Source organism: Argentina silus, assembly GCF_951799395.1.
Source record: "Argentina silus genome assembly, chromosome: 1".
Lineage (NCBI taxonomy): Eukaryota > Metazoa > Chordata > Actinopteri > Argentiniformes > Argentinidae > Argentina > Argentina silus.
In genome coordinates this window covers 11,191,790-11,204,040 of record NC_139655.1, presented here as the reverse complement: position 1 = coordinate 11,204,040, position 12,251 = coordinate 11,191,790, and the positions used below count along the sequence as shown (strand labels likewise).

Sequence of the window (12,251 nt, the reverse complement as noted above, 5' to 3'; positions counted from 1 at the left end):
TGTCTGAGTCTATTTCTATGCTCATTGAGTCCTATTGGTTTACTGGAATGATTTCCACAGTTGTAGTATTTTACTCTAGTGCCCCCCACTGGAATAAAGTTGAACTGTTATTGTACTGCAACATGCCTATTGCCATGCATTGATTTGTATACAGTACATCAATGTAAACTTTCAGAGGGACGTTCTGAGGAAATTTATTAAGGTTTTGTTTTGTTTTTGGGGATGCATGTGTAGTTCATCCACCTAACATGAGGAATGACAATTTTGTCTCACTGTCATGACTTCACTGTTTGTCAGCACAGGCATATCTGTCTGTGTTTCTCTGAACGTCTTAATTACATCATTATCAGACAGTCCACTCCAGACAGATGGCTGCTGTGCTGGGAGATATGATGCTGCCCTTATTTTTTTCATAATGTCTCGTCTCTTAGTTAACCCTTGCAGACTTTCTTTTGGGTGGCATGTTTGTCGCCATGACAACCCCCCCTTTGTCTGGCCAGTAAGGTGGCAGAGTGTTCATTTTCACTGTGTGCAGACAGGCAGGCTGAACGTGGTCCCCGCAGAATGCTTTTATCGCCACCGGGGGAGTCTCAACGGGAATGAGCAAATTAACTGGAGACTGCACAGAGTGCTAATAAAGCAGAGATAAAGCAAAGTGTGTTTGATGGGTGGAGGCTTTGGAGCTCTCTGGTATAATCACAATGACTCTGCATCTCCTGGAAAAAAAACCTTACCTATGAGTCTAGGAATGTATTGTGCACTTAGCTCTTTGTTTTACTGATGTGGGCTAAAAGAGTTTACATTTTTGGCCTCTCTTGCCTAAAATGGACGTCGAAGCCAACCATGTCACCTTTGGAAGTTATTATGTGTTTAATGTTTGCCTAAAAGTTAATGTTACGTGGGCTTGTGCAAAGCCAGGAATGTTCTTACTTTGGTCTACTCTCCCTCAAACAGTTACATCAGCCTTTCACTAACAGCTGTGTGTGAGGTGCATTCATATGAATTCTTGTCCTTTCTCTGACAGGGACCTGAAGGCTGGAAACATTCTACTCGGGGAAGACGGCTCAGTGCAAATTGCAGGTATTTGGGCCAAAGCAATGACACCTTTACCTGGGTCTGTCAGTGATGGGCCAGATGAGTTGTGAAGAGGAAGTAGCTGTCTCACACACTCTCAGTCCCCTGGTTACACACACACTCACACTCTCTCTGTCCCCTGGTCACTGTCTTTCCCTTTCCTCTTCCAGACTTCGGCGTCAGTGCCTTCCTAGCTGCCGGTGGTGACATCACTAGGAATAAAGTGAGGAAGACATTTGTTGGAACGCCGTGCTGGATGGCTCCAGAGGTCATGGAGCAGGTCTGTGTTCAGATTTGATTATTTGATGAGGTGGTTACCATGGAAATGGCACAGACACTGCTCTACGTTTTTTTGGGCTCTAGCCTTGCCTTGCTAGCTGACAGAAGAATTGGCAAACATTTGAAGCACTTCGCAAACAAAATTCTCACAGCTCTCATTAAACAAATGTCTGCTTTCTCAGATTAAGAAAGCTTTGAAATTAGGAAAAGACCAAGGCAGAGGAAAGAGTTCAAGCATGAGAAATATCCAACTATTTCACAAAGAGCACATTTCCATCAAACAAGTGCAATCTGGTTTATTGCGCTCGCCTAGCAGACAGAGTATTACTGTGATCATGTTCAAGGACATGTGCTCTTCCGATTTGAAGTGAATGTTTCAGTTAATTAAAATTTGGAACTTTGTTTATTTGAACTCCGTCACCTCTTCTTGGACACTGCAGTGCTCTAAGACCCTGCTGAAGCGCAGAGCGGATCTATAGATGCTGATGATAGTTTTATGTCTCTGCAGGTTAGGGGTTATGACTTCAAAGCAGACATCTGGAGCTTTGGGATCACAGCCATCGAGCTGGCCACTGGTGCCGCTCCCTATCACAAATATCCCCCCATGAAGGTGAGCGTGGACTTGTCTTTCATTCCACCCATCCACATCACAGAAATCCAAATACTCAACAGAAATGCAGAGATAAGATCGCATTTCATTCATTGCCATTATGGCTGGAATACAGTATCGTATGCATGGGTGATTAGTTGTTTTCCCTGATGAATACCCCCCTTCTGCAGGTGCTCATGCTGACCCTGCAGAACGACCCCCCTGGACTAGAGACGGGCATCACAGACAAGGAGATGGTGAAGAAATACGGCAAATCCTTCCGGAAGATGATCTCACTCTGTCTACAGAAGGACCCAGAGAAAAGGTGGCCCCTCAAATCCCAATCCTAACTACCTAAACCACCGAACTATCATTCATTTTCCTGTCAACAGCTTCATATGAGACATTCATTCATTCATTTAACTGGCATATTACAGTGTTGAATGAAGTTGAAGTATGGAATAGTCTTCACAAGCCAAGTCATTGTGCCTTTGGAGAGACATGAGTCATATAGGGCTGTTTCCTCAAAGTTGTCCTGTTTTTCAGGCCAACGTCTGCAGAGCTGTTAAAGCATAAATTCTTCCAGAAAGCAAAGGTGAGAAGGGGCCTCTCACTCTGTCTCAAAGACTGACTCAATCACTGACTCAGCACTGCTCCTGTCTCTGACCCCTCCTTTGTGCCTTTTCTATAACCTAAGGGTGCGTGTGAGTGCACATGTGCGTGTCTGTGTGTGTGAGCCTTGTATAGCTCTTCTAATTTTCCACTAATACTGAAGCCTGGTTTTGTGTGGATGATCTTTTCAGTCGTTCATTTAGGAAATGTAGAGCTGTATGTGTTCAGTTGCCTGGTTTTTACTTCTAAAAACCCTGTGCTTGTGCATGTGCTCTGTGTTGTGTTGCCCTGAATCTCATTTGGCTGCACTGTATATTCAAACCAAGCTGAGGTCTGTCCAGCATTCCTCTCATTACTGGGCAAGTGCTGCTCTTTTAAACAAAGGCAGGGATAAGCAGCCTATCTGCAGCTTCCGGCAATCCGATACAGTGCCCACGGGAACAACTGGAGTGCTCTTTCAGCAGTTTGGAGAGCCAAATCCTATTGGGTTTGGTGTACATGCCCCTGGCCAGGAATTGTGGCAGTGTTACCATATGAGTCCAACAGAGGGCGAATCTTGTTTTGTGATCAACTGGAGCTTGGTTTGAATTGGTACAGGATCAGAAATGAACAATGCTCTCCATTATTGTGTCCTAAAGACAGATATTTTATTACCCACTGTATTTTCAATGGATGTTTTTTTTAATTAGTTTGAGTTCTGGATTTCAGACTACTGTTTTTGTTCCCCTCTGCAGAACAATGAGTTTTTACAGGAGAAGTTACTACAGCGGGCACCGACAATAACAGAAAGGTCAAAAAAGGTTAGAGAGCGAAGGGGGAATCTTGCCTACCTCACATGCTATAGCTCAATCAAACATGAACTCTTTATCCTTATGGGGTTCAATGCCTTGAATCACCAAACCGTGGACGTGTGTGTTTTTGTGTAGGTGCGTCGGGTGCCAGGCTCCAGTGGTCGGCTGCATAAAACAGAGGATGGGGAGTGGGAGTGGAGTGATGATGAGCTGGACGAGGAGAGTGAAGAAGGAAAGGCTGCTGTCGCAGCTCTACGGGTGAGTTTTACATAACGCATGCTCTCTCTCACGTATCCACACACACCAGTGGAGGCTGGTGGAGGGAGAAATCGGGGGACAGGCTCTTTGTCGTGCGAGAATGAGCCCGTCCTCTGATGTCTACCTCCACCAGCCTCCCCTGACACACACATACACTCTCACACAGACACATACATTTCCTAAAACATTTTCCGCTATGAGTAACACTCAGTTTGTCTTCTAGTCTCATTTTCAGAGAGTACATGTCTGTCTGTGTTTGTCCTGTGTCCAGCATTCACCACCTAGTGTACACTGTGTGTGTGTATGTTTTGTGTTTGACGGTGAAGGAGCAGCAGCCCAGGCCTGCGCCCAGGCGACAAGTGCGCTTCACCCTCCCACTCGAGCTGCCCTCAGCCAGGGTTGTCACTCTTGCCCCCAGAATACAGATGGCTCTCCCCTAACAAGGAAGGACTCCCTCTGCCAGCAGTTAGATAGGGAACATGTGACCAGTAGAGCAGGAAAGGCCTTATAAGGGAACAGAGGGGAGGGGAGAGGAGGGGAGAGAAGAGAGAACTTAGGGCAGGAGGTAACAGAAAACTTCCTTTTATAGAGAGGCTTCCTAGTGTTAATCATTCTTTGTGCGGTTAGAATTATAAAGATGTGAATTGTTGACAAATGTTCTACAGCTAGGCTTTACAGTATCGTAATAACACTAATATAACACAGTAGGTTGTTTTATTTACTTGTATGAATGGTAACATTGAAAGTCCCTCTATGAATTGTTTTCTGTTTTCTCTACGTTTACCTTTGCATGGTAAAAGGGCCCATGAAAGAGAAATTGTAGAGAGAACCTTTGACCCCTGTAATTTTCTTTGCGGAGTATGTTACAGCCTCACTGACACATGCGTTTAGCACGCATGAACACACTGATAGCATTTCTTTTAGAGCTTATAGTGGATGTGAACTTACTTGCATTACATAACTTGGCAAGGAGGTGCATCAAAACCTCATAAAGGATTTGTTTTAAAACGGAAATTGCATTTAACTGTGCCCAACCACACCATACATATGGTCGCTGCAGCTGTAGTTCCCCTGGCTGTTAGAGAGATTATGAGTAAGATCAGTAATAAGAAATTAGATTTACTTGGAGATATTCTTTAAATGGGTGGGGGAGGTACCTTTCCTGGAAGCCATCTGTATTGACATTTATTTTCATTTGTACTGACCAAATCAACCCCATAATCAATACAAGTCAGATTACTTATTGACTCTGTAAGTGATCTTGAATCGGAGCACTAACATCCAATCAAACTGGGGAGCTGGAATTAATCTCAATCTGAAGTACCTTTTTGCTCTTACAAATTGACTGAACATTTCTTCCTGCAGCACCTTTTGAAAAGAACCATCCCTATCCCTTTTTTGGAATAATGTCTGCTTGGTTCATCCATCATATAATTGTATTTTTCCTTGGCACTAAAATTAAACCATTCTTCTTCTGTAATTAGGGAAACAGCATTATCACATGAGTAATCAGTGAGTTGATGAGCTCTATGATAACCAGAGAGATGTCTCAGAGTGACAGTCTGACCTTCCAGTAGCCTTGTCTAGATCATACTGACTCCTCTGCCCATGTCCTGTCTGCCATTAGCTCAGACAGACGCCACATGGCCTCTCACTAGTTCACCCAGTCACTTTGTCTTCATCTGCACTGCTCCACTAAGCTTCTCCTCTCTCTGTCCTTACACTGCTTGGACTCTGGGCTTTCCTTTTGCTGACCTGAATTACAGTACAGGCCCTGTTCATGCTCTGTAATGGATGGTCTTTTCTCACCCAGCTGCTCACTGTACTGTAGGTGTGTGAGTCTGTTAAGATACCACGCTCTAAAATGACTGTTCTTCTCGTTTCCCTTTTCACTCTCAGTTATCAATACTTGTGCTCAAAATGTATCCTTCCCACAACAAAGAAACAATTGACGAAAACGTATACATCCTTGATGTGTATAGATGTTCTAAACAAACGTATACATCCTTGATGTGTATAGATGTTCTAAATCAAGTGAAGATACTAGTGATGAGTGAGGTGGGGTGAACGAGGGAGCCTTACAGTCAGTCCGGCCTGCTTTCTCTGTGTCAGACGAGTGTGTGCCATGCTTCAGCCAGCCCGGTGCTCGGCGGGACACCCAGGGGACATTCTAAAAGTCTAACCTCTGTTCTCTCTGTCTTTTAAAGTCACCCAGAGTGAAGGAGGGATCGCAAAATTCAGAGGTGGGTTCTAAATGGGAGTTCTTGTGATTTTCATTTTCTCAGATCTTTTGGGGGGGTTTTCAACTTTATTAGGAATAATGTAGTACTTGGTGCTGTCTGTGGAAATTCATTCTGAAAAGTTATCTTAGATTAGCATGGCATTTATATGGCTTTGTCTGGATCCTCATTCACACTTTGCGTGTGTTTTGTTTGTTGTTGCAGGTTTTTCAGACGACAGAGCCTTTAAGTAGTAGTCACCTCCAGGCCCCAGGCCAAGCAGAACTACCTCAGGCTGCCAGCCAGGCCCCTGCCCCAGCCAGCGGCCAACATGCTGCCCAGGCTTTGGCCCCCACGTCGGGCCTACTTGCTGCTGCCACTCCTACCCAGGTTAGACAGAAATGTGGTCACTACATCTCCAAATTAATGCATTTAACATTAGTGCATTGCACATACTTTCAAGCATCAGGCACTGAACATCTCTTGTTTGAAGTCCTTTAAAAGCTATGTTGGTTGTCACAAGACCCCTCATCTGTTTTTCGGTCTCTCTTTCGACAGGCCCCAACTGCTGCAAGTGATGCCATTAAATCTCCCATCAGTTTGGTATTAAGGTTAAGGTAAGTGTATCTGCTTTCCTTGTGAGGCACATTTCCCTGTCACCCAACCAGTTGTCCTCCTCCAAATATAGTTTTAACAGCGTCTCAACATTGTACTTTTTCCCCACATACATACACTCACCGAGCACTTTAATAGGAACACTATACTAATACTGGCTAGGGCCTCCCTTTGCTCTCAAAACAGCTTCCACCATGAGAAGAATAAAGTGCTCAGTGAGTGTATATTTGAGTTCACACTTTTGGGATGTACTTCCTCAGTTGTAGTCCCGTGAATGGCCAGTAGAGGGCAGTTAGAAGGCCCTCAAGGAATCCATGCAGCCACAAGGAATGATACAGTATGAACAGAACACAAACATTCCTAGGCATGACATAACAAGGGGCAACTCCTGGGGGGAATTAAATTATACAGTTATAGTTTGACTGACAATAAAGTCAAGACCCAATAGGATGATATCAAACTAACACACTGTTGACCTTACTTGTAAGCCACCAGCACAAACCTTTAAAACAGTGATTGGATTTGTCCCAGTTGTCCATATAATATAATATCTATATAAAATATATATGCCATTTAGCTGACGCTTTTATCCAAAGCGACTTACATTGCAGTGAGTGCATACATTTCAGTATATATGGTCCTAGCGGGAATCAAACCCACAACCTAAGCGTTGTTAGCGCCATGCTCTACCAACTGAGCCACAGAGGACCACTAATATTGTCCAGTATGGCTTTCAGTTCAATGCCTCTTTAAATGTGTTTATCCTTACTTTGATAGCAATATGGTCTATCTTACACAATTTTTCTGCACTTTATTTTCCAGAAACTTAAAGAAGGAGCTAAACGACATACGCTTTGAATTCATGCCAGGACGAGGTGAGTGGAGTCCTTTGATATCACAGCACCATGTCCAAATTACTTAAAGACAAATAACTGGGTTTTGTCAGATGAATCAGATCTGTCAGAGGTGTTTTTACCACAACCCTCCATGGGGACTCAGTGGGAGAGGGCTGTAGGACAGAGGCTAGGCCTGAGTGATTGGTTGTTGTGGTTACAGTACGAGTGTAGAGTCAAACATGGTTTGGCTATGTTGATAGAAAAACAATGTGAGTGAAAAGTAATCTGACCTGCTGGCACTGAGATAATACTGTTCAAAGCATAATAACAAACCAGGCTAGAAACTCTAGACATTCTGAACTGAAGTTACTTATGACATGCTGGTGAGCTGTTTTGGTAAACCTAAGGCAAAATCAGCTGCTTTTGACCTCTTTTAGATTAGATTAGATTAGATTAGATTAGATTAGATTAGATTAGATTCAACTTTATTGTCATTGTGCAGAGTACAAGTACAGAGACAACGAAATGCAGTTAGCGTCTAACCAGAAGTGCAAAATAGCAGAAAGTGCAATGAACAGTATATACAGGTAGTGCAATATATGAGCAGTAAGTAGTGCAGTAAGTAGTGCAGTAAGTAGTGCAGTATAGTACCTATGTTGACCCTCTTCTCAGTGGGTCAACATGCACTCTTTTATTGCAACCATTAACCACAAGTTGTTATAGAGTATTTGGGCCAATATGAGAGTCAACTTGAACTTGTGCTTACCATGAATTACCAACAAGCATCAACCCCTTCCACCCTGGTCAATGTTAACCTGTGTGTGGTGCTGGTTCTGACGGCCTGGTCAATGTTAACCTGTATGTGGTGCTGGTTCTGACGGCCTGGTCAATGTTAACCTGTATGTGGTGCTGGTTCTGACGGCCTGGTCAATGTTAACCTGTATGTGGTGCTGGTTCTGACGGCCTGGTCAATGTTAACCTGTGTGTGGTGCTGGTTCTGACGGCCTGGTCAATGTTAACCTGTGTGTGGTGCTGGTTCTGACGGCCTGGTGTTCTCGCTCTCTCTCCCTCTCCTCAGACACGGCAGACGGCGTCTCCCAGGAGCTGGTGTCAGCGGGCCTGGTGGATGGGAGGGACTTAGTTATAGGTTCGTGGGACAGCCCATTTTATAACAAATCTGTCCTATTATCCCCTATGAGTATTTTCCAAGTATTGTTTTTATTCTGTTACTTCCTCAACTGTGTGAGTGAGTGTGTGAGTTGGGGAACTGGATGTTGACCGCAAAGATGGTAATATTTTATGTGTGGTGGAATTAAAACATGGTCTTCTCTCTTTTCAGTTGCTGCCAATTTGCAGAAAATAGTCGACGATACTCAAACCAATAAAAATGTCACTTTCAAGCTGGTAAGTGAGCGTATTGTACAGTATCCTTTAAAAAGAAGAATCCAGTTCCTCTTATGAACCAAGGATTGTCTGTTCTTGCAAATAACTGCTACTATACTTCAGCCATACAATCTTCTTTCAGCATCTATCTTCTTTCTACAACATGCTTATTTGCTAATCTATGTTTCCTCTCTCTTCTCCTTGGTCTTCCTTCTTAGGCCTCTGGAGTGGAGCAGTCTGAAATACCAGATGACATCAAGCTCATGGGTTTCGCTCAGCTCAGCATTAGTTAAACTGCAATTCTACCTGGGACCGTGACTTGCCTAAAAAATGTGAAAATGACAAAAAAAAACAAGAAAAAAAAAAAAAAAAACAGTAGTTGCATTTTTTCTTTTCTTTCAATGGCCGTAAAGAAACCACTACTGCCAAAGAAAACAGTACCATTTCATCACCCCGTAGGATTGCGCAATGCTGCCCTGTTGAATTGGGTGGTGGGCGGAAATATCAGGACATGCAGTATAGGAATCACTCAACAACGTTTACAGTGTATTTGTAGAAGGGTGCAAGTATCTCCGACAGTTTCTTTGTCATTATGTCGTCTCTTATTCTGTACTTTTTTTTGTTCTGTAATATATGTGATGCATTTGCACAATCTCAACTAATGCCCTTGAGTCCTGGTAGGTGTAACAATGCCTTATCTTCAGCAGAACTACTGAATGCACGTTTGGGGGGGAGGGCTGTCCCCACTTATGATGTGGAGCATATGTTGTACGATCGTGGTTTCAATTACTGATGTTAAACTTTTTTTACTTTTTTCTCTCTTTTTTGGTGGAGGGGACAAGCAGAACATCCAACGCCTCCAAGTTTAAATGATACACACAAACAAACACACATTCATTTTCAGAGCCTCGTCGTATCCATGGGAAAACGTGCTGATCTCATCCACCGTTCAGCTGGTCTCGGTATCTGTCATAGTGAGAGAGTCATAAGTGTTGACACTTGTGGCAATACTCCACCAGGCCCAGGGGGAGATTTTATTCCCAGCATCAGATTGACACTGAGGCACTCCGGGCCTAAACCTATCTTGAGATCTGGAAATGCCGTCAACTGATGCTGTATTAACAGAAGCTTCACTGCTATGGTGGAAATGTGCGAATATCCATATCCAATAATATGGAATATAAAAAATATCTAATATCTTAAGCATTTCTAAAGGATTCTAAGACAAACACATTCTGGTTTAATTATATTCAAATTACATAATCTAATTTTGTCAGTCTCTCTCAATGTTGTTGGATATCTCCCAACATTGGAGTGAACATAAACACATATCTCTCAAAGCCCAGTTAAGTTAGGTATTTTTCACTTCTACGTTTCCTCTTTCTCTGATAAAAACAATTATAATAAGTTGGACACCACAACACTGTCTGTGAATTTTTCTCATTATCATAGTTATGTATTTAAACGTATGTACATTCAAAAGTTTGACAGCAAGTTAACTGAAGCCACAAGTGCTGTGTATGATGCTTAAGTATGTCTGTATGTTGTTACAGTATATTAACTGTGTCTTTGTTTGGAATCAGTTTCTCAATTACATTAAAAAAAAAAAAAAGAATAATAAGTGCATATTATTTGCTAATGTGGATGAACAATAAGTACTTGATTTAACTTCTCTAGTATGTAAATAATGACATTTGGTTTTGATTCATTTTTATACTGGGTGTTTCACTTTTGGCCTTTTCTGTCCTATGAGATGATGAGGATTGTAGCGCTGCGTGAAGGATGAGGCTGGAGAAGGACAACATGCAAGTTTGGCTTTTGTTCCCCTTTCTTTCACCGGACATGCTATCATGGCTTCTTTTTTTAATCTAGATGCAGCTGTTCTATTTGTCTTTGGAATGAGTGGAACGGGTTCCACTGGGGGAGCTGCCATGTCTGCCAGGATTTTCTAGTTGTGGAATAACAAAAGCCTTGTTCAGGTTGCAATCTGATTTGTGTGAGCTGAGTCCACAGCAAAGGAGGACCGCCTTTTGTATCTCACTCTTAATGATATCAAATGGGTCCACTTATATACTGTTAGTTGGCCCACTTCAAAACTTCAAAATCATCTGTATCACTTTTCTTTTCTTCATTCTTTTATCTATTTACCACATATTAAAGGAGGGTTATATTTCCAAATGATTTTGAATGTTGTCCCCCTGTGATACTCACTGTGAACGGGCCATAGCAACACAGATGTCAGTCAGTGGAGACTGGTTGAGGTGGAAATCGGAGGATGGGCTCATTGTAATGCATGGGATGGAATAAGAAATGTTATTTTTTTTATACCATTCCTCATTTCATTCCATGCATTACAATGAGCCTGTACTCTGATTTCGACCTCTACCAGCCTCCACTGAGCAGTACACCATGTCCATCTGTCTCTTAACCCCCCCAGATATTTTGGCGAGCGTGAGAATTATTGACAAAGATAATGAGCATTATGCATCTCTTGGTTGGCATTAACTTCATTGGGAGGAGCATCTATCACTCATAGTAGTTTATGGAGCCAACCGTATAGCAGTCTCTATAGCATCAGTATCCAGGCTGAGTGGGAGTTACAGAATGTTACAGGGAGTTTGGGCACAATGTGAAAGATGTCAGTTACAGTGTGTGATAAATAAAGAAAATACATTTAGTTGCCTGTTAAGATTTAAGGAGGGAAATGATTTGTATATTGATATCTACAATTATGCTCAAATGTATTCTAGCCTCAAACTGACAAAGTTGTTTGAGCATTATTTCTAGTGTATTTTAAATGTATCTCTGTGTTGAGGATATCTGAAATAAAATGAATGGGGTGTGTTGACTGAACGTTCTCATATGAAGAAGAATGGCAAGTCATGATCCTAAAGTTAATATGATATGTTTCCAAACTCTGCAGTATTTGGTGCCATTCTCTAGGCCACAGAACTGATTTGGTATGTGAAAATGAGTCCTAACAAGAGAGGTGTCATCTAGAATGAGCCCTGCGTCCAGCACTCCTCTCCTCAAACCTTTTTCTTTTCTGTGTCAAATGTTAACAATGCTTTAGCAATGGGACAGACTACCCTCAAACATGATTTTCTCTAGGCAATAACAAAACTGTAAAATATTAATTTCATTATCTCATTCTTTCATTTGCTCTACCTTTGTTGGTTTTGGATTTCAAAGCATGTTTCTCTTGATTATTTTTAATCAATAAAGAATGAACATATCAGCTCCCTTTTAGCAGTTTTCTATGATGTATTTTAAGATGTGTGGTTTTCAAATTGGACTTTGCCTCAATCCAGAATTGTAGACATTAGGCCTGGGGACAGGGACTAGTGGGAAAACATTGAGTAAACAGTTAAGCGAGTGGGCGGGTTCCTTTCACCTACGTGTGATGTTCTGGTGAGGGCATTAATTATAGTTGGACATACTGTAGAAGCTTTCTAATAACTTAGACCAGATGAAAACAAGCTATGTTGACGGTGTTGGTATAAAGAAGATATAAGCTTTACAGCATGCCAGAAATGTACAGTATGCATAGGCCATACATGTTTGTGTAGCAGTCTAGCTTTTAATTGCATCATAA

At 42.2% G+C, this 12,251-nt stretch overlaps 1 protein-coding gene across 4 annotated transcripts in view; it reads left to right on the top strand.

Moving 5' to 3' along the window:
* oxsr1b (oxidative stress responsive kinase 1b) overlaps positions 1-11,899 on the top strand; it is a 42,137-nt gene extending 30,238 nt beyond the window's left edge. Inside the window, exons 5-19 of one of the 4 annotated variants that reach the window (XM_083672612.1) lie at positions 1,025-1,080; positions 1,245-1,354; positions 1,862-1,963; positions 2,134-2,267; positions 2,489-2,537; positions 3,289-3,354; positions 3,481-3,603; positions 3,936-4,001; positions 5,811-5,846; positions 6,048-6,212; positions 6,381-6,439; positions 7,260-7,312; positions 8,352-8,420; positions 8,613-8,677; positions 8,875-11,899. In XM_083672612.1, the coding sequence (XP_083528738.1) occupies positions 1,025-1,080; positions 1,245-1,354; positions 1,862-1,963; positions 2,134-2,267; positions 2,489-2,537; positions 3,289-3,354; positions 3,481-3,603; positions 3,936-4,001; positions 5,811-5,846; positions 6,048-6,212; positions 6,381-6,439; positions 7,260-7,312; positions 8,352-8,420; positions 8,613-8,677; positions 8,875-8,949 (1,228 nt within the window). In that variant the 3' untranslated portion in view covers positions 8,950-11,899. Of the gene's footprint in view, positions 1-1,024; positions 1,081-1,244; positions 1,355-1,861; positions 1,964-2,133; positions 2,268-2,488; positions 2,538-3,288; positions 3,355-3,480; positions 3,604-3,929; positions 4,002-5,810; positions 5,847-6,047; positions 6,213-6,380; positions 6,440-7,259; positions 7,313-8,351; positions 8,421-8,612; positions 8,678-8,874 lie in introns of all 4 variants that reach the window. The other 3 variants (XM_083672613.1, XM_083672611.1, XM_083672614.1) reach the window with 3 other exon arrangements.
* The last annotated feature ends 352 nt before the right edge of the window (positions 11,900-12,251 follow it).